The sequence below is a fragment of the Leptopilina heterotoma genome, unplaced genomic scaffold, assembly GCF_015476425.1.
Source record: "Leptopilina heterotoma isolate Lh14 unplaced genomic scaffold, ASM1547642v1 Lhet_411, whole genome shotgun sequence".
NCBI lineage: Eukaryota > Metazoa > Arthropoda > Insecta > Hymenoptera > Figitidae > Leptopilina > Leptopilina heterotoma.
The window spans coordinates 334,327-358,072 of NW_025111072.1; the positions used below are offsets into that span (position 1 = coordinate 334,327).

General features: G+C 27.5%; 1 protein-coding gene across 6 annotated transcripts in view; it reads right to left on the reverse strand.

Moving 5' to 3' along the window:
- Positions 1-23,746, reverse strand: part of LOC122506360 (beta-glucuronidase-like) — a 623,628-nt gene that overhangs the window by 313,170 nt on the left and 286,712 nt on the right. For all 6 annotated transcript variants that reach the window (XM_043618482.1, XM_043618483.1, XM_043618484.1 and 3 more), the window contains one exon: positions 14,748-14,924. In XM_043618482.1, the coding sequence (XP_043474417.1) occupies positions 14,748-14,924 (177 nt within the window). The remainder of the gene's footprint in view (positions 1-14,747; positions 14,925-23,746) is intronic.

Consider the following 23,746-nt stretch of genomic DNA (forward strand, 5'->3'; position numbering starts at 1 on the left):
GGTTTTAGGGGTCGATGATCACGAATCAGAAGTTCAATTTTCAAAATTTAAAATGGCGGATCCAATATGGCGGACAATTTTTGTAAAAACTCATTAAATTTGCTTGAAACTTGTTTCTCGGGGGTTTTTGGGGTCGCTTATTACGAATATAATATCCAATTTTTAAAATTTAAAATGGGGATCCAATATGGCCGACAAATTTTCAGTTGAAATTTGATAATCACGTTCTTTAGCCATTGAAATACTTAAAATATTTTTAATGTTTTCCAACTTTCACCACGTGGAGGTAAACGTGAACTGGAAAATCTTTTTTTTTATTTTTAAATTTTATATATTTTTTTTACTGTTTTATTTTTTTATGTATTTTTCTTCTTTTTATTTGTTATTATAATTTTTGAATTTAAAGGTAAAAAAATAGAAATGCATGTTTTATTTTAATCATTACTTATTTCAGGGTCAAATTGAAAAAAACAATTTTTTTTATCTCCAGCTTGAAGCTCTTGTAAAACCTTTCAAAAATCATTCTTCATAGTTTTAATTCGATTAAATTTACTTATCAATATATTAAATCGAAAAAAAAATAATTTAATAAAAGACTTATCAGTTCACGTTTACCTCTACGCGGTGAAAGTTGGAAAACATTAAAAATATTTTTAATATTTTAATGGCTAAAGATTGTGATTATCAAATTTCAACTGAAAATTTGTCTGTCATATTGAAGCGGCCATGTTTAATTTTAAAAATTGGACATTATAATCGTAATCAGCGACCCCAAAAACCCTCGAGTAACAAGTTTCAAGCGAATCTAATGATTTTTTAGAAAAATTGTCAGCCATATTGGATCCGCCACTTCAAATTTTGAAAATTGGACTCCAGATTCGTGATCAGCGACCCCTAAAATCCCCGAGTAACACATTTTAAGCTAATATAATGAGTTTTTGAAAATTTTTTGGCCAAATTAGATCCGCCATTTAAAATTTTAAAAATTGGATATTATATTCGTAATAAGCGACCCCAAAAACCCCCGAGTAACAAGTTTCAAGCAAATTTAATGAGTTTTTACAAAAATTGTCCGCCATATTGGATCCGCCATTTTGAATTTTGAAAATTGGACTTCTGATTCGTGATCAGCGATCCCTAAAACCCCCGAGAAACAAATTTCAAGCTAACCTAATAAATTTTTGAAAAATTTGTAAGCCATATTAGATCCGCCATTTTGAATTTTAAAAATTGGATTTCATATTCATAATTAGCGACCCCAAAAACCCCCGAGTAACAAGTTTCAAGCAAATTTAATTAGTTTTTAAAGAAAATTAGCCGCCATATTAGATCCGCCATTTTGAATTTTGAAAATTGAACTTCTGATTCGTGATCAGCGACCCCTAAAACCCCCAAGTAACAAATTTCAAGCTGATCTAAACACTTTTAACAATTTTCGTACTTTCGAATCAAATTTTGAAAAAAATTTGAACTTCAAACTCCATTTTTGAGCCGCCATTTTAATTTTTAATTTTCTCTATAGTCCTATCTTCTAGGTTATATATCTATGTCACGTTATTTGTAACATTTGGAATTATTTTTTCGCTATTTCATAGTAGAAAAAATTGAAAATTAAACAAAAATTGGAAAAAAATCGGACTTTTTTTATAAAAAACATTAATAACTTTTTTGTTTATAAATTTTTGACTTTTTTTTAACGCCATTCGATAGAGTGCATATGAAAACATAAGAAATGATGATTCGTGAATTTTTCTATTGATTTTTAAGTACCGAAATAAGTCCTCAAACTTCATGCCAAAATTTTGTCCATTTGGGCGTTAAAGGGTTAACTTATTTTAACTTTATTTAACATTACTTTAACTTATCTTAACTTATTTTAACTTTTTTTAACATTAATTTAACTTATTTTAACTAGACTTTAACGTTACTTTAACTATGTTACATATCAGATTTTTTTTCCAACTAATGTGTGAGCTATCGAATCCAAGCCATTTCACGTATACATCATTACCACGAGTCTTGAGAACTTTTTATACAAGGTAAACATCTGGATTTTTTTCTCACTTGGGCAAAAATAACGCATGGGATCAACTGTTACTTTTGCACATGGGAGAAAATGGACGCCATTTTCATATTGTCGAACAAATGAGTGACTTTACTCTCTGTCGTCAGCTATCTAAAAGCGCCATTTTTGTGCATGAGGGATAAAAAAATATTCTAATGTTAGTTCCTTCACTAGTCACTTGTCAAGGCATAAAAGTTCATCGCTTACTACTTCAACTGAGTTAATTCTTATGCAAAATGTTGAAAAAGCTCAATGTTTTGATCAACAAAACCATCCAGATACAAGTTTAGCAGATCAAAACATTAATACAAATGAGATTCATATCAATTCCAGTCATTCTATAAATGATCATATTTGTAACAACCTTTTTGAAATCAATTTAGCCCAACTTTTTAATTTAGACTGAATGTTTTAAAAGAAAACTTTATAGCTTGTCAATTCTTATATTTAATTAGAAATGAAAATAACTCCTTTTTGGAAATCGAAGTCTCGGGTTAACCTCAAACAAATTGACAAATTATAAAGGCTGCTCGCGATTTATGAGCGCCTGGCAATTTAATAATTATTTGTATAACATATATATATATACAAATAATTAAAGGCCATATTTATAAAATTTACACGATTTAAATCTTGATTAGTGAAATCAGAAAATATAATTTATATTCCGGCTGGACGTGAATTCGAGTGGTGACCATTGATAAATAAGTACAAACATATATATTTTTAAATTAACACAGAATCACATTTATTATCATTTAGAAAAAGTTTAGAAATTACATAAAAGAAACAAAATCTCGAAATTCCCTCATGGATGCGAGAGCATAAAAACAAATGAATTTCTTTTTAATTATTAGTTTTTAAAAATCAAGGCTCTGACTTACCGCCATAACTAAATATTCAAATATTCCTCCTTAATAATTTTTCCTTTTACTTTCCGGCCAATGCCTCAAATTAAAACAAAACGAAAACAAAAGAATCTTTCTTTAAAAATAAGTCCGTCGTCTTTGACGTGCAAAACGTGAAGAACGAGCGCCCCTCGGCTGCTCGTTCTTTTCGCCTATTAGACGCGGCTCTTACTCAACAGCCACCCTGTCGATAAATGTAGATTAATACATCTACGAGTAACGACTAATGGGTTGCAGCCTTGCAGGCGCGACTTAATATTAGTCTTAATATTAATTTAAGGAAAACAGCTAATCTTGGACTAGTGACACTAAATTATCACGTAATGAGCCTGGAGCATTGCAATAACGCAATAAAATTAATTTTATAAACATAAACAATAAAACAAATTTTTGTTTAATAATAATAGTTCTTGTGATAGAACTTTTGGCTGCATTATTTAATATTCGTCCTCAAGACTGCTTCCTGAACCCTGCTCGCTCCTTCTGAGAGTCCTTATTGGTTTCGTTGCGCTACTTTCGTCGCATCTAATAGGCTTAAACAAAAAATAAAAACAATACAGCAGTAATCAGTTCTTTCTTACTTTCGGAAATACTCTCGGATCCTTTTGAGATAGATTTTTTTATGAAAATAATAATAATTTTAACAGTAAGTGTTTATCAAAATTACATAGATTGATTTTACCCCTTCTAAAAAATAACATTTTATCCAAAGGAAAATATATATAAAAAGGGGGCTTCACGTCCACGTCAAGGTCGAGGACTTAAAAAGTGTCTTCAATTTTGACACTGTTACAACTTAAAGAATCAATTATCGCTGTTAAATGAAAATTATGTAACAGATGAAATTGTTGACGCAGTTTTCTCAACTGATCCACTGCAAATTTGCAAGTCGAACTTCGAAACAATTTATAAAAGAAGAAAGTTTTATAAGAAACACTTTACATATGTAAAACCAGAACTTGTATCTTTAGGAAAAATTCGAGTGCTAAAAAAGCCCACTTTCATTATGTGCCGATTATTGAAACATTAAACGCTTTATTTAAAAATAAATCTTTTGATATTAATTTAAAAACACCTTAAAATGATACCTAAATTCTTAAAGACTTCACAGATGAATTAATGTTCAAATCCAATCCATATTTTTTAGAAAATCCTGAAGCTCTTTTGATCATACTTTACACAGATAGTTTTAAAGTAGTAAATCCTATTGAATCGTCACGTAAAAAGCATAAAATTCTAGCTGTGTAATTTTCATGGCAAATGATAATTTAGGAGCTCATTGATTAGGCGGCTATCAAGAAAATTTTAATACTTCTAAATATTTCTGCAGATTTTGTCTTATTACTCGAAAAGAATTTGTATTTGATAAATGTGACAGATGTCAACAAGAACAAGAAATACCAAAACAATTTGATAATAATAGTCAGACTACTAAAGAAGAAATAGTTGTAGTCAAAGATAAAGTTTATGAATAAAATGGAATTTATGAAGAAGAGGAAGATGATAATGTTGACAATAATGAAGTAAGGGAGAGTGGGGCAAAGACGTTTTTTAAAATATCTCCTTTATTTTCTGTCTATTCCAATTGGTATTAAAAATTTAGTTTCAATGCAATCAGACCAATTGATTAAAAAAAGAAAAACCTAAAAATATCAAATATTTTAAGAAATACAACAAAATAATTGTTTTGCAAAGATGAAATGATTATTTTACTGAACAAACTCTTATTTTTTAAAACATGAGTTTAAGTATTTAATTTTTAAAAACATAACATGTAAATAAATTAAATATTTCTCTACACAACTGGCGTGGTGTTTTAGTTTAATTTTGTATCTAAATATTTGAAATTTAAAGTAAAAAAAAGTTTTTTATGTGGGTAAAAGCAATATTGAAAATAATTTGGTTAAAAACAATTGAATATTCGAATTTTCTATTTATTAATTCACAATATAAGGTTAAATTCACTAAGAGTTTTTATTTTGCTTCCTCATAAGGAAGCTTTGCATTCGTGACGATTTTCAATTTTTCAAAAGAAGGTTATATGGACTCATTTTCATCTATAACATATGTATATTCAATTCTGAGCAAATGTCCAGATGTATGTGTGTGTGTGTATGTCACAAAAATTGTGTACAAATTATCTCAAACAAATTTTGATGGATTGTCTTGAAATTTTGCAGGTTTATTGCAGTCATTAATACCTAAAATCTGACACAAGGATTTTCAAAAATATCTAAAAAAAAATTTTTTATACAATTTTTTTAAAATTCAAAAAAAATTTTTTTTGTATTTTTGTAAATAATTTTTTTATTTGTTAATATTTTAATTAATTATTCTCAAAATTACATTCCTGACAAGAAAACGAATCGATTGATGTATACAAAGTATATTTTTTATCAAAATTTATAAAATTAATAGAAATTTTTCTATTTCACAAAAAATTCAAATTTTGTATTTTTTCATAATTTATTTAATATTAATATTTTTAAATGATTATTCTATCATAAAATTATACATATGTTTAGATGGAGTTTGCTAAAATTTTGTAAGTGAATTACGTCACGAATTTATATTTTATATGTTGAGGAAGCTAAATGGTCATGAAATGAACAACTTGTTTTATTTAAATAGTTTAATTCTTTTAATAATAATTATGTTGTTAACCTTATGTTTCGTAAATATGATACTAATAAATATCACTTGTTAATTTTTTTAAGGCTTATAAACGCTTTTTTTTTAGAAATATAAGCGAAAACGTCGCTGCCCTGCGTGCGGGGCAAAGGCATTATTTTTAAATTTCATTAAATAATGTATTTATAATTACAATGTACTAAATAGAAATTATTAAAATTTATTGTTGATTAGTTTTAGAATAATGGAAAACAAAGACGGCATAAATTAATTGCTTAATTAAAAAAATATACATCGATAAATTTAAACCTAGTGCATTTGTCCCACTCTCCCCTACATAGGAAAGATTACATACCGTATTCTTATAAAAAAAGAACTGTTACTTCTTATCTCAATGCGTTCAGGACTACCACCGTTCATGGAGCATGACTTACTGAAAGGAATTTCAGCATATGATTTAAGCTTAATTTTAGATTATTTTGTTTCTAAAGGTTGGTTCACTTACGAGTTTTTAAATTCGAAGATAGAAACTTTTAAATACAGTCCCACTGATCAAAGAGATAAACCTCCCAGTATATAAAAAAAATAATAATTGTAGGTAACGCGTGGCAACCTCTTACCTTAATCCGGCTTCTTTCTTTTTTATAGGATATAAAATTGATACGAATGATGAAGTATGGGAATATTTTTTGAAACTTTCCGAGATAGTTGAAATTGTTTGTGCACCACAAATTCATTTGTCATTTATACGCTATTTAGCAGATATAATAAATAAATACCTAACATTAAGAAAAAAATTGTTTCCAACAATTAAACTACGTCCAAAACATCACTATTTAACACACTACCCAGAAGTGATACTTCAATTAGGTCCTGTTAAAAAATTATTTACATAACGGTTTGAAAGTTCCAAAGCCTTTTACGTTCAGGAGCAGGATTGAGGTGCGAACTGCGTCTAAATGAAGAGACCAATTTTTTTAATTTCCGTTATTCAACAGAGATACAACAAGCAATATTTAATGCTGAAATAAATTCACTATTTACTGAATGTGCAAGTGTTGAATTAAAAGGATATAACTACAAAAAGGAGGTATTGTAGCTGTTCGACAAACAGCCTATCTGGAAAATGTCGAAATGGGAAGAATTGCAATTATATTGTGCGATGAAAAAGGATGTTTGTACTTTGTTGTTTTAGAAATTTTAAAAACTACATTTCAACATCAACTACGACTATATAGGCTGGATAACTGCTTACGATACGAATGTATTGCAATTAAAAACTTAATGACATACTTCACATCTATGTAGAAAATACTACATCATAGATCAAACTTTTAAAATCATTATAGTTTTAGTTATAGGTTTATTAACTCACATTCGTTTTTAAAATTTTAATAAAATTAAAAGAAATTATTTAATACTTACATATAATTTACGTATGCTTATTTACGTAATTTACGTTTACGCTTATAACTGTCTGTATGGCAAAAGTAAAATAATCCAATTGGTTTTTATATTGACAGTGAGTAACAGTTTAAAAATCTTCCATACAAATTATTAAGAAATGCAATTAATAACTTACTATTACATTCACAGAGACGATATGGAACTAGTTTTTAAAATCACTGATAGAAAAGGAGATAAAACAACTGTGGTAGCATGTTCCAACTTCGATGAATTAGTTTCCGAATCTTGTCAGGCTATAAATCTTGATTCGAATCAGATTTACAAGGTATATACATTTATATTTTTTTCCTAATGAAAAATAATGTTATCATCAAAATACATTTATTATAGTATAATATTTTTATATATAACCAAAATTTTGCTTATTTAATCAAATTATGCCTTGCAGTTTGTTCTGGATAAAGATGGAGCAGAGTTTCAAGGCTTTAAAAGTATGTCAACGTAGGTCAAAGCTCATCCTTCAAAATTTATGATACTTCCTACAAATGAAGTTTGGGAGTCTGCAGTTTCACCTTCTATAACTATTCTTCAAAATGATGCAACTAATACTGATGTTTTAAGTGGTAACAATTTTTACTTCTTTGAAATTCTATGAAAATGATATTCACAAGACATATTTATAATCTAATAATAAACACATTTTTATTATTGTAGAAAATGAAATTTCCTCAACTCCTGGTGACATTTCTAGAGATTCAACTCCTTCATCCAAACATTTGACGGCAACTGGAAACTACATATCTCCTATGGTTTGGGAAAAAATAACACCTTTAGGTTTTAAGAACATTTCAAATAATCCTGTCTCACAAACAATGCAACTAAAAAGATATTTGGCTGATTATATGATGGAAATTAAAGCTATTGAATTCAAAGATTCGACAAGAGTAGCTAAAGAAACTGTAGCACGTTTTCCAAGATCCTTTGAGCATACCAAATGGAAAAATGACAATGAAATGGAGATTTTTTCGGATGGAGTAGATCCATTAAAAACACGTATTTATGAAAGAATAAAGTAAGTATAAATTAAATATTTTAGATGTAACATTAAAACAGTTTTCAAAATTTGAATTATAAAATAAAACTATTAATGCTCTATTTACAACTTCTTAGATATATAAAGCCAAATAGTAGGAAACGCAAAACATTAAATTATGACGTCGCAGACTGCACAAGTAACAAACGTAAGTTTTTTAGTCCAATTTATTTAGCAGTAAATATTTTTTATTAATTTTGTATAATTTTTCTGTTTCTTGTTCTTATCTATTTTTATTTTTCTATTTATTCAAATACATCTTTGGTTAAAAAAGTCGAATGTTTCACTTCAAATTAAAATGAGTATTTTTAATATTTTAATTAAAATAAAAAAATTTAAACTTTTTTCAATTAAATATGTAAAGATAAATGTAAAATAATATTGAATTTAAACAAAGTCAAAAACCAGTTTCTACTACAATCAAAGTTTTTGGTCAATATATTGTTGTTAAATAAAATTTTTAAGTATTTTTATGTCAATTGTATAATATAAAAAAAGGTTTATTTTTGCAGTATGTTGTTGGACATCAACATACTGGTTTATTGCCCTGAAGGCAATAAACGGAAAACTAAGAATTATCCGAAGCCTATATGTGATCCAAAAGCAAATAAATTGATTGAAAATGTCGTAAAGTTCAGTGGAAATACTTTTAATTAACATAATTCTAAATTTTTCTTTATTTTTAGTATTTTCAAAATATTTTTGCTCACATACAGGAATATAATAAAAAGTATTTTGAAAATTTGTTTGAGATTTTTCATTACTACTAATAAATTTTCCTAATTGTGAAAAATTCATCAAGCTTTCAAAATGAAAATTGACATGGGTTTCAAAGGAAAAATTCCTCAAGATATTGCAGGGAAAATTCACTCAGATTTTATAGTCAAAATATCTCAATGATTTAAGACGGAAAATTACTGAAGATTTTTAAGGGAAAATTCCTGACTGTTACAAAGAGAAAATTCCATAAGATTTTTAAGGGAAAATTCCACAAGATTTTAACGGAAAATTTCATCCAGTTTTTTAGGGAAGATTCCACAAGATTTTAAAGGGAAATTTCCTCGAGTTTTTGGTGAAAATTCCCCAAGACTTCTAAGGGAAAATTCCTCCATTTTTTGGAGAAAATTCCCCAAGATTATAAAGGAAAAATTCCACAAGATTTTAAAGGGAAATTTCCTCTAGTTATCTTGGGGAAAATAACCCAAGTTTTCTTGGTGGAAATTTACCTTCTTTGGTTAAAATTGCGTCACCAAGATTTTGGTGAATTTTCCTAAAAATTTTTTTACAGTCCAAGTTCGAAATAAAAACTAACTATAAAACCGCTGCCAAGTTGTATATTTTTTTTATAATTTTGGTGCTCATTTCATGAACACTTTACTTCCTCATGGAGATAAAAATAATAGAAATATATAAATAACTTTTTATAAATATGGTAAAAGTGATGGATTTTTGAGACAATCAATGTATTTTTAAATACCCTACAAGATAGTTACAATAATTTAATAGTTAAATAAAAATTTTCAAACAAAAAAGTTTAGAAAATGTCATTTTTCACAATTTTTGGTTTTTAAAATACCAATAATTTCGAAATTTATTATCGAATTAGGTTCAAAAATAGGTCAATCGAAGCGTTTTTTAATGCTCTGCGAGTTGATAACAATAATTTTAAAGTGACTTTTACGTTTTTCAACAAAATTTTCAAAAAAGTCTTATTTTCCAAAATTTTTTATTTTTAAAAGTTTAATAACTCCGGTTAATATGGACGAAAAATTTTCAATTAGGACTTAAAAGATGCGTCTAAAAAACTCTACAAAATTATGGAAAAACATTTATAGGTGTCCTACCATTTTTTTAAAGTTATGGGCAAAAAACGTTTTTTTGCAAAATTAAAAATCAAAAGAAATTTAGTTAAACTTTATTAATATATCAGAAAGTACTCTCACTTTATGTCCACAGGTGAGATCTACAATTTAAAAAAAATTGAACCCAAAAGCTCTTCATGATTTCGAGATATTTATGAAAATGTTATGTTTACACACACACACACATACGGAATGCCATTTTTTAAAAATGTCATTTTTGAACTCCTGAGGTCAAATAACATAAAGATATGTCAAAAAATCGAACTCGAAAAATTTTGTTATTACAATACTTCCTCTATGAGGAAGTAAAAATATATATTAAATAGTTAGAAATATTATAAATGTTATAATTACTACTATTTCTATAAAAATATAACTAAAATTCAATCATTATATTCAGTTAGTTTAATGAAAATAATTCTTACTTTCTGTAATATTTTTCTTAAATTAGATACTATTATTTTTTCTTTATTTATTATTTATGTAAACCATTTCTACTGAGGAATTAAAAATTATTTAATCTAATTAAATTTTTTTTTAAATATTACCATTTGTTAAATTAATCCAAGTACAGAAATAGATTAATCTATTTTAAAAACTACATTAACGTAACCAACCCTGAAGTATAACCATACTGCAAAGCAAAGACTGACACGGACACGAATATTCGTGTTGAAAAAAAATCGCTAATAAAAATGAAAAAAAGCATAAGAAAGACAATTTTATTCCGAACAAGTTGATATAAATTTCATTATTGCAAGTCAAATAGTGTTGATAACACGATAAGAAAATAGTAAAAAAACACGGAAAAAACGACCGTCAACAATGGGAGACTCATTTTCACTCGAGGCCTTCTGATTCGAAAAAAAATGGTTAAAAAAATTTTTTCATTAAAATTTTTTCGTAATTTGTTTAAAACTTTGAAAATTTAAATATAATATGTGTGAATTTTTTACGCACTTTAAGCTAAAATTCGAATTTATGCGACTGTTGGAAGTTTAGATAGCATTTTTTTAATTTTTTCACTTTATGCATTAAACTAATTAACATTTTAAACTTTCGTTTTAATAATATCATTTAGGAAGAATTAATGGTGAAACACCTGATTTTTTGTTTCAGTTTCTAACCATTTTTCTTTAAATTGTACGGGCTCAAAGTCAGCAATGATAAATTGGTCGTTTTTTCCGTGTTTTTTTACCATTTTCTTATCGTGTTATCAACACTATTTGACTTGCAATAATGAAATTTATATCAACTTGTTCGGAATAAAATTGTCTTTCTTATGCTTTTTTTCGTTTTTATTAGCGACTTTTTTTCGCGAAGTTATTCACCGAAAACTAGAGGGGCCAGGATTAAATGAACGGATAGTAGGCACGACACAAAGAACGCTTGATAATTCGTGCCGCGCCAAGGAATGACACAAATAAAATTTGTGAGAAGGGTCGTGCAATGGAACGCGGGAATATTGTGTAGAATCTCGCAAGCAATATTCAAGGCACGATTCGATTTACTAATCCCTGATGCAAATAATAAGTCTGTACATACACATTTATTAATTGATAAGAGTTTATAATAATTTGATGTAGGCAGGTATAATAGTACATTATGCAACTAACGAGGTTACCTCCCATGTTGCAAACTTTACTTTATATGTACAACAAAGGCGTATTATGGTTAGGGGAGACTGGGGTAAACCCGCTCACTTTTTTTCAGATCGGTAAAAATCTAGGAAATTATTCTCTAAATCCAAGTTAATTTATATCGTTTGAAAGCTTATGATTTCTACTAAAAAAATAAAAAAGAGTTTTTGATTTATCTTTTTTAGTTTTACTTAGAAAAACTTTTTAATACACATGTACCAAATTTCAAAATTACAATTTTCCAGGGTAAACCCGCTCACTTTATCTTTTCAAGACAAAACAATTTTATTTTTTAAATATTAAAAATCGTCTTATTCACGTCTTAAGTGTGATTTATTATTGATAAACTATGAGTTCTATAAGCAATTCTATAAACAACAAATTGGTTTAATAAATAATGAATATAGGTTTCATGAATTACAAATATGGATTTAAATAATGTTCTATTTTATTAAGAGAAAATGAAATGTAGTTACAATTTTGGTTTTAACAAGTCATAAATAGTGTTATTGTTAAAATATAATACGTGAAATTATTTTACTCTAAATTTTAAATTAAAAACTAAGTAAGCGGGTTTACCCCGACTTCACGTGAGCGACTTTACCCCGAGTGTATTCCTCACATTTTAGAATAAATTGAACTAAATCTTTTTGAAATAAGATAAAACTATACATGTACTTAGAAGAAGGACATCCAATAGCAACAAAAAAATTTGCCAAATAAATTAAGACTCAAAAATAATGATCGAAAAACTTAAAAATCCATGTTACGTTCCGAGCAAGAGTTAAAACCAGTTAGCTGATTAATCAGGTTGGTAAAGCCTGATCTTTATTTTTAATATGGGATCGTGATCACTTGTCAAAACTACGGGTTTTGCGTTACTAACAAGATAAATATTCCTTTTATTTAATTTATTGTTTATAATATTCTGAAAGTTACAATTGTTACAAATCGTTACTTACGTTTAATTACAGATTTGTTGACGAGATTATCGAAGGGTTGTTATAATTGGTTTTCTTGGTTTGAATTCGTTTCAATTGAATGAAACTAAAAGTTTGTTTTATTGCACTTGTGTAATAATCACAACTTTATAACAGTTTTTGCGCTAAATTAACAGTTTCACGTCTTCTAAGTGTTAAATTATTTATCTTGCACCTTTTTAGGGGAAAGAAACTTGTTTCTAAGTGACAAATAATATAACTTGCACCTTTATGGAAAGAATTAATTAAACTTATACTATTAATTATTAATCGCAAATACGACAGTTAAAATAACAGAATTATCAATTCTAAGTGTTAAATTATTTGTCTTGCACCTTTTTAGGGGAAAGAAACTTGTTTCTAAGTGATAAATAATCTAACTTGCACCTTTTTATGGGAAAGAATACAATAATTCGCGTTTAACCGAAGGGTCGCTCTACAATGATACTGTCCGCACTGAACTACACCGGAACTTTTGACAATTGCTCTGATTCTTACAGCAGCTTATATACTATCGAATCTAATGCATTTTAGGGATGTTAAATGGTGAAAGCATTTTGTTTTAGGTGCTTTGACCACACGCTGATTTAGACACGTATAACATGCACCGTTTTGGTCACGTACAACATGTACTGTTTTAGGCACGTACGATTGTAATATGATCTCTTTCTATTCTACTCTAGCTTCTTTCTATTAATTACACTCGATTCTCGTTATAACGACGATCTCGGGACTTCAAAATCTCGATATTACGACGGAAGGAGGAATCCTACTTCACGTTATATTCAAACACATGAATTTATCTGTGATTAACAGAACAAAACGTCAAATACGTGTAAAAAATTTCGTAAAGTATGTTCATTTATATTAAAAGTTTCTGCATTTTGGAATCAGTTTAAAGAAAAAGTAAGAATTTTTAATAATAATCACATCACTAGATTCTTTAGGTTAAATAAAGTTAAGGGTTGATTAACTTAGTCGTTTTTTTTGAGTTAACCAAAATTTTGGTTAAATTAAATTCTTAAATTCGTTCGTGTTTTTTGTGTCGTTGTATCGAGAGTTTTAATGTTCGTTGTAACGAGAGAACGTTGTAACGAGATTCGTTATAACAAGATTCGAGTGTAATTAAACATATAATCATTACTTGTTCCAATATTCATTGAATTCAAACATTAATAAGTGTTTTCAGTTCAATAATCGAATTGACCATCGATTGTCGATTCGATCAATCGATTTTTGACTATCGATTTGATGAATTCAAATCAATAGTCTGATGATAAACGATGATTATCAATGATTGAATGTTGTATGGATTGATAAAATAATTATTCTTATTAATTTAAAGTAATTTTTATAGAAATTACATTTATTCTTTTATCATTTTTCCATTCATGCGTCATCTCTTTCATTCATGGCTTGACACTTGTCGTAAAGACATAGTTCGTTGATCTACCTTACTCTTTCATTCACATGAGTAATAATACGTGATAATGAATCATGTGAATGAAATATTATAGTATTTCATTATGATTTCTATTTTATGCTTTTAATTTAGGATTCGTAAAAGGAAATGTAATATTTTGAACTATGTCCTTAGACATTGTTTGAATATTACATTTATGACATTTATTTAATTGATTATTTAACTAAATTACTAAATTTATAAAATTTTAAAATATATAGGGATGTAACAATCCAAAAAACGTTTTTTTTCTGATACCTCATATCTTAAGTTGAGTTCATCGCGTTAAATCGCTAGTGAGCGGGTTTACCCTGTGCGTGGGCTTACCCCAGTCTCCCCTACTCTATGCTACCTGTGTCGGTGCATTCTATGTTCTCCCATATAACCCAGCTGGTCAATAAAATAACCATTATTGCCCTAGGGGGATAAAGAGTACTTAATTGAACTGTGAGCAGTCAATAATGTACACTTTATCGCCCTAGGGCTATAGTGTTTTTTTATTGACCGCTGGGTTATAAGGGGGAACTTAGTATGCGCTTGTACAGGTAGATAAAGTGACCATAATTAAATACGCCTGAGTTGTATAAAGTTTCTAAAAAGTTTGTGGAGATTCAATGTTTCTCTACATCTTAATTTACAGAATTAAGAGTAGTGCAGTTATACACAACATATATCCAAATATGTATTGAAAATACTTACTACTTGTGCAAGATAATTTACAGATCCAAATGTTAAGAAAACTCGTTGTTCATGCCATGAAATTGGTACGTAAAAACTTCTCTTGTACCAAACAGAACCAATGTGATCTCTTAAATGTTTGGAAGTTGTGATATCATTAAATGATGAAGGAACCGGCATCTGCATCTCATTACCTACCTAAATACAACTCAATTAATGTATTTATTAAAATGTGATTGGATTCATATAAAGAATAAGTATAGTTTGAAAGAGAAAAAATTTGGAGAGAGACCATTTTTGGTAAATGCTTTAAAAATTTAAATTTTGGAAATAATTTGTTTATTTGTTAATATTATTAATTATTAAATTAACAATTGACAAAAAGTGGAGTGCTTTAAATGAATAAAAAAATGTTTTAGTAGCCCGTAGAGAATTCGTCAAGTATCTGTACCGTAACGTCATAGTTTCACTATTTACTACTGATTCCACACTAGCCCTCGGAGAACACATGGGGTCATTCTGACCCCACGTTTTTTTACGAAAAGCTTCTTATCTATATTGTTTAATATTTTTTATAAGGATTTTAAAGTATGCAGACTTATTTTACAGTGTTTAAACTATATTTTTAAAAAATCCTTAGGGTGATCAGATGAACAGTTCAAAATTGGTTTTGTGAATTGTGAATGTGTTAAATAGAAAAGATACAGATGATATTTTACAATTATAATAATAAAATCATAAATTTAATTATTAAATTCATATATAATAGAGTAGCATTGACAGAAGTGGACCACCCGCCGTTTTTGGTTTTACAAGTTACATATCTGTTAACCGAATTTTTTTTTCTTTTGTTATCAACAGAAGGTCGATTTTCAGTTGGTCATTAAAGAGTGCGACGTACAATTATGTTCTCCAGCAATTAGTGCCTAAATTATCTACTTTTTTTTTCTCATTGTAAAAGTTATTGTTGTTTACATAAGGTATTCATAGAATTCAATCGGGCAAGTAGCCTTTATTATAGTATCAGACCTAACATTAAAAAATTTAAAGAGACTGTTTCATATTGTCGCGAGGTGTTATGGCCACGTTATTTCTCGTCAAATTATGCTTGTGGACAGAAGTGGGCCATTTTCTGAAAACAGGAGTGGGCCACTGCATTTACGTTCCGATTTGACATTTAGTGATTTTGTATAAACTAATGAAGTGGTTCTATGAATTAATTTGAATTTTTTAGCAATCATGCCACCAAGAAAGGCTAAACCGACTGGCTTTGAACTCATTGACTACGACAAATTACTTTATGTTATAAATCAAATAAAAATTAATATAATTTCGGAACATACTTCTTGTGCTTAGTTTTACAATACTATTTATTGAAAAAATTAATCATTTAACATAAACAATTATAGTGCTTGATTCTTTTTATTATTTTAGATGAAAAACTTAGGTGGCCCACTTCTGTCTACAAAATCATGATATCGCAAAGTTCTCTTTTTTTGCATAACAATGTTAAACAATATGTTAAAATTAAAAAATTTATAATGTGTGTTTGCCTAAAGTTAGGTAACTCTTTTCAGTACAAATAAACGCAAAAAGTGTTCAAAAATGTTAATTTCTAAATATTCTAAAGCATGAAAACCAAAGTGTGGCCCACTTCTGTCGGTACTACTCTACTGTAATAACAATTTTAATTTATTCCCAGGTGAGGATTGACCGTGATTTTAGGCTTTACGAAGCTTGATTGAGGCTGGGTGAGACGGCCGAAGCAAGGCTGCTTCAGTCTATAAATGTATCGACGATTTCAACCTGACGCTCAGTCTTTGTTGAAGATTGGCGTTTAATCTTCAATCAATGTTGCAAAAGCCAAATTAAATAGTAATTGGGTCAGAATTTCTCAAACGGATCACCTAAAACTAAAAAATTTTCTTTTTGAACCAAAATAGTTTCTTTTTACTCTTAATATGGTTAAGAAGAATCCCTGAAAATATTAAGCCAAAAAAATTTTTTTTGTAAAAGTTATTAACAATTGAATTTTTTAGTACTGCTAAATTAACAAATTTTTTTCTTGAGTTCGAGTTGACGGATTTTAAAATTAAAATATGGATTTTTTTCGTCTTGAATTGCACTATGTGAATATTTTTTTTGTTTTTAAATTTTTTATATAATTTGTTTATAAAATGTTAATAAACAAATATGTTCTTCACGTCCTAACAAAAAAATTAAAATTGTATTCTATTCCTTAAATGTCTCCGAGTGTAAAACCGTTTCGAAAAAAAATTAGCCTCAATTAGGAAAAAAGTTATTATTTAAAAACTGCAGCTGTGTAGAGCTTTATATGACGTTAAACTCGCCCCGCGCACATTGGCATTTTTTACAACTTACTGTTTAAAATTGTCTGAAACCTACAAATTTTATCGGATTTTCATGGACTTGGCCTTAAATTAAAGGGGATAAAATTTCTAAAAGTTCCCTCTAAACCAATTTTTGAATTCTAAATTGTTTATATTTTTTTGTTATTCAAAGTTAACAATTTACAATATTTTTAGAAAAAATCATGTTTATTTTTTTATTTTTTCATTGGAGATGATTGGAATCAATTTAAATTAGTCCAGCATGACTACCAGATAAATAATAATGTATAATACAATTTATTTAAATTGTTGCAAATAATGTAAATTAACAAATAGAAATTTTTTTTATAAAATTTTTTTTTCTTTTGCAGACAAATTTATGTTTAATTAAGTAATCTATGTCGATTTTGGTAAAAAATTATTTTTAATTTAATAATTACCATTGTTATTAACAATTATATGAACAATAATATAGTTATCAATAATGAAGTAGAGCTTTACATGACTTTAATCTCGTTAAAATACGAAAAATAATTTTTCTTTTTGCATAAATAAGCCATTTATTTATTTAAAAATTAAATAATTTGTTTATAACAAATGTAATTGTTTGTGCTAATAAATTTTTAAAGTATTTGAAAGAATGTAAATATTATATAAACATTTTATGTTTAAAAAATGCCTAAAATGTTCACAAATGTCAAAGAAAGTTGATTATTGTTCATAATAATTGTCAATAACAATAATAATTTTTAAATTTTAAATCATTTTTTACTAAAATCAACATAGATTACTTAAAAAAACATAAATTTGTCTGCAAAAAAATTTTTTTTTTATAAAAAAGAACCATAGTTATCTATTTGTTAATTAACATTGTTTGCAACAGTTTAAATAAATTGTATTATAGATTATTATTTGTCTGGTGGTTAACAATGGTAATTATTAAATTCAAAATAACTTTTTACCAAAATCGACATAGATTACTTAAATAAACATAAATTGTACATTGTTAACTTTGAATAACAAAACAAATATAAACATTTTAAAATTCAAAAATTGGTTTAGAGGGATCTCTTAGAAATTTTATCCCCTTTAATTTAAGACCAAGCTTATGAAAATCCGATAAAATTTGTAGGTTCCAGACAATTTTAAACAGTAAATTGTAAAAAATGCCAATGTGCGCGGGGCGAGTTTAACGTCATATAAAGCTCTACACAGCTGCAGTTTTTAATTAATAACTTTTTTCCTAATTGAGGCTTATTTTTTACGAAACGATTTTACACTCGGAGAATTTTAAGGAATAGAATACAATTTGAATTTTTTTGTTAGGACGTTAAAAAAAAATTTTTTGGCTTAATACTTTCAGGGATTTTTCTTAAGCATATTAAGAGTAAAAAAAAACTATTTTGGTTCAAACAGAAAATTTTTTAGTTTTAGGTGATCCGTTTGAGAAATTCTGACCCAATTTTATTATTTTATATAACGCTTAGAAATGGAAAATATCCGCTCGTATGCATAATATACATAATATACATAATATAATCATTAGAGGTGTGCAAAAAGCTCGAATTGCCGAGCCGAGCTCGAACCGGCTCGATGTATCGAGTACTCGAATGGATTCGTGCTTTTAAATGACTAAACAAAACTATTAATAAGTAGAAAATTTCAAATTTATGCGAATTACTGAATCAATAAAGTAAACAAATCTTCAATTTCAAAGTGTATTTCAATTTGCTAATTGTAATATATGCGAAGATTATATAAATCTTCTCTAGAACTCGAATTTACTCAAGAGCCCGAAAAAATTCAAGTACTCGAAATTATTCTAGCTTTTTACACAGCTCGGCTAACTGATTAGGCTCGGCTCGAAAAATGAAAAGCTTGAAGAATCTTGATCGAGCTTCGAGCTTTTTGCACACTTTTCATAATCATTATATACATACAATTGGTTTTAAAGTATTCCTTTCAGTTTATAATTTAAAAAATACATTTAAAAGCATTTTTATTACTAATTCAACTCATAACTTCAGTAACAAAATTATAATAAAATTAAAATTATTTATTAATATTATTATTTCAAATGACATTTGTTATCAATAATATATTATTTAAATAAATATAATAAGAAAAATTTAATTACAAAATTACTAAATATGATTCAGATTCAGAAATATTTATTGTTCACTTTCAGCTTTTTCAAATTCAAAGCATTTTATTTTGTATAATAATTTTCAAAATTGTTATGAAAGTTTTTTTTCTAAATTTTACTTTATTTGTATATGAATTTTACAACCAATATAAATAATATACTAAATAAATAAATATTAATATTAATTTACCAATAGATATCTTAATGTTAAATATTATTATTACATACACGGAGAGAAGAGTTATAGTGGGCTGTACCATTACGAATTTAGCAAGAGAGTTGTGACAAATAAATATTAAGTAGTGAAGTGTCGGTAGTAGCGGAACACTCTTTATTTTTTTAGTGTATCACACATATTTTCATGAATATTTAGTCTGCATCTATAAAGGCAAACAAGTCAAACTGTCTTTTGCAAATTTACATAATATAGATAGCATACACTACCGGTCAAAATTGAGAGACTACCCATTTTCAGGCGAATGAAAATCGTTTTAAAACATAAAATTTATTGAAACTACAATTTTTTTCTGTTCACTTTTTTAAAGATGATAAAATTTTGAACAGAAGTCGTTTGGCCAATAATTCATTTAGATATTTTTAAAAAATCGTAATTTTCAATGTTTTACAAAAATTTGAATAACTTCTAAAATAATGAACGCTTTCTAATGATCTTAGGCTTATTTTAAAGGTCATTTGCTACACTATAAGAATAACTTATAAGTATAGTCATTAACGTGTAATTTTTTTCTTAGAAACTGCAGGCCGTCAAACGTGAACCAAAAAAATATAAAAAATTTGAAACATTTTTATTAACATAATAATAATTTTTAAAATTCAAACGTATTTTTTTATTAAATATTCTTGAAAAATCTACATTATATAATGTTTCATATATTTTCTAAAATAGTTTTTTGTACAGAAAAATTATTCCAAATTTTTAAAATTTTTTTTGTCCAAGTTTTACGGCCTGTATTTTCTAAGAAAAAAATTACACGTTAAGGCCTATAAGTAATTTTTATAGTGTTGCAAATGACCTTTAAAATAAGCCTAAGATCATTAAAAAGCGTTCATTATTTTAGAAGTCGTTCAAATTTTTGTAACACATTGAAAATGACTATTTTTTAAAAATATCTAAATAAAATATTGGCCAAATGACTTTTAAAAGATCTTGTTCTTTTAAAAATTTTATCATCTTTCAAAAAATAAAAATATATAGATGATTTTTTTCTTCCGTTGTTAAAGTTTGTTAATTCTTTTTTGAATTCGATTATCGGAAGAGTGATAAATGAAACAATGTTACATTAGTTGTGCAACGTTTCGGTGCCTTGGTTTGACACCATCATCAGGCCACTTTATGAAACAATGAAAATTATTTTTTTAATATAAAATTTTACAAATAAGAATTTACTTAAGATTTTTACAAAAAACTAAAAATTAAGTTAACACAAAATTAATATCTACCTGGTCATTTCGCAAAATTATTTTTAAAAAAATTATTTAAATAAATAATTTAAATTATACAATTATACAAATATAACAAATTATTTATTTAAATAATTTTTTTAAAAATAATTTTGCGAAATGACCAGGTAGATATTAATTTTGTGTTAACTTAATTTTTAGTTTTTTGTAAAAATCTTAAGTTTAGTTTTATTTGTAAAATTTTATATTAAAAAAATAATTTTCATTGTTTAATAAAGTAGCCTGAAGATGGTGTCAAACCAAGACACCGAAACGTTGCACAACTAATGTAACATTGTCTCATTTATCACTCTTCCGATAATTGAATTAAAAAAAGGATTAACAAAAAATAAAAATATTTTAGTTTCCATACATTTTATGTTTTAAAATGTTTTTCAATCACCTGAAAATGGGTGGTCTCTCAATTTTGACCGGTAGTGTTTGTCTTCAAAAATAAATTGCTGTCACCGAATTACAATAATGTCCCGCGACCACCGACATTAAAAAGCGTCGGCAGTGGCGGAACATTATTTTAAATCGCAAATTTTTTAAATAACAACGTCTTTTACGGCTTTCAAATTCGAAGCATTTTGGTTCCTTTTTGCAAAACATTTTAAAACATATAATGTATGTAAAATAAATTTTTTTATGTTGTAAAAGATGATAAATTTTTGAATAGAACAAATCTTTCAGAAGTTATTTGGCCAATATTTTATTTAGATATTTTTAAAAAATCGTCATTTTAAATGTTTTTCAAAAATTTTAATAACTTCTAAAATAATGAACGATTTTTAATGATCTTAGGCGCATTTTAAAGGTGATTTTCTATAGAATGAAAAATACTTATAGGCATTAACGTGTAATTTTTTTTTAGAAAATGCAGGTTGTCAAACTTGGATTAAAAAAGTTAAAAGCTTTTAAACAATATTATTACCAGAAAAATAATTTTTAAAATACAAACATATGTTTTTATTAAACTACCTTGAAAAATCTACACCACACCATGTTTTATATTTCTTTTTATATTTTTTATATTTTCTACAATAGTTTTCAAAACAAAAAAATTATTTCAAAGTTCAGGAATTTTTTTATCTAACTTTGACGGCATGCATCTTCTAGGAAAAACATTACACGTTAATGCCTATAAGTGCTTTTCATTCATTAGAAAATCACTTTTAAAATAAGCATAAAAAATCATTAAAAAGCGTTCATTGTTTTAGAAGTAATTAAAGTTCTTGTAAAACTTTGAAAATTACGATTTTTTAAAAATAACTAAATAAAATATTGGCATAAAGACTTTTAAAAGACCTTAAACTTTTCAAAATTGTAACATCATTCAAGAAACAGAAAGAACAAAATTATAGTTTGCATACATTTTATGTTTTAAACTGTTTTTATTCACCTTATCATGTGGTCTCTCAATTTTGACTGGTAGGGTATAATATAAGTAAAAATATAATAAAAGTTATAATAAACTGATGAAAAAAATCTGTATTGTTTTTACTTTGTAATTTACATATTATGAACACAATTAGTGAAATAATATTGCATAATTGTTGTGTTCTTAAATTAAGGTTTTTTTTGTCTCAAATGATTAGGAGTGGGCGCGCGACGCGCGCCGTTTTGGTTCTAGTATATATAATGTTCTAGGAATTTTGAAGGAATCTTACATACTAATAAATTAAGGGGGAGTGACACCTTTGAGGCCTCTTTTGAACCTGTTTTTCATGAATTTTTTCAAGACACGGGAATAAAGTAAACAAAATTTGGTTTTGAGGGATTTATTTCTTAACTTTTTAAGTTTACAAAAATATATTTATACGTAAAAAAAGTTTAAATTTGTTGCCTATAGAGGGCGCCGAAGTTGGTCTCCTTTCTCTGCAGAGCAAATCGTTGGGCAAGATTTCGGTTAGACCGTTTAATCTAAATCAAAAATTCAAAGTTTTCTGAATCTGAGATAGATTTAGCTTTCGAGTACATAGGATATTTTAAAAATATTAATTTTGGTGCATTTGGCAGTTGCTTGAAGTAAAAAGTCGATTTTTAAGGCGAAAATTTGTCAAAAAATCTGTTGCCAAAAAACAAAGAAACCAAAAAAAAATCCGCTATGTACTCGAAAGAATTAGTAAATGACGATAAAAAAACACTTTGTCCGAAGTGAATCCGATGAAAACTGTTCTAGCTAGACTGCCCACCGTTTTGAAAAACGTTATTTCGAGAAAAACGTGTTTGAAGTTTTGAAAACACTTCAAGCGCTCTTGGACACCTTTTACAGGTTTTGATTTTTTTCACATAAAATAATTTCAAAATCATCTCTAATGATATAATTAATATTCTACACATTATAAAGTATCGTTTAAGCAAAAAAAAATTGAATTTTTTCGGGTCAAAGGTGTCACTCCCCCTTAAACCATTTGCCGTTCACAAAATTTTGAAAATTTAAATTTTTTAAACACTTTTTCTTACGAGGAATAAAACTTTAAAACTTGCTTCAACAGAATATAACTTTACATTCACACCAGAAAAGGTAGCACTGTCAACTCATCTGTTTGAAATATCGCAGTGTCTCGCTATACCCGCTGTCCCGCTAGTAGTATAGCTAGGCCGGTTCTACGTCGTATCGGTAATGTAGATTCCTACTTACCGACCGCGAGGGTAAGTTACAGGGCGTTAGTGGGGTATATGTCGGTAATTTACCAGCCGTTGGTGGGGGTATAAGTTTCTGTCACTAGATGTCGTTAGTGGGGTATATGTCGGTAATTTACCAGCCGTTAGTGGGGGTATGAGTTTCTGTCACTAGATGGCGTTAGTGGGGTATATGTCGGTAATTTACCACCCGTTGGTGGGGTACCTGATTTGCATATATTTAAATTAGTTAACCCTTTTAATTGACGTTAGTGGGGTATTTTATTTGCATATTTAACTTACATTGTTAACCCTTTTAGTTTGTGCAAATTCCACCCACCATCCACCCTTTTGGACGTAGAATATGCAAATACCACCCCCTCCCACCACCCACTCACCTATGTAAAATACATTGCTCTTAGTTAACCACCACCCCC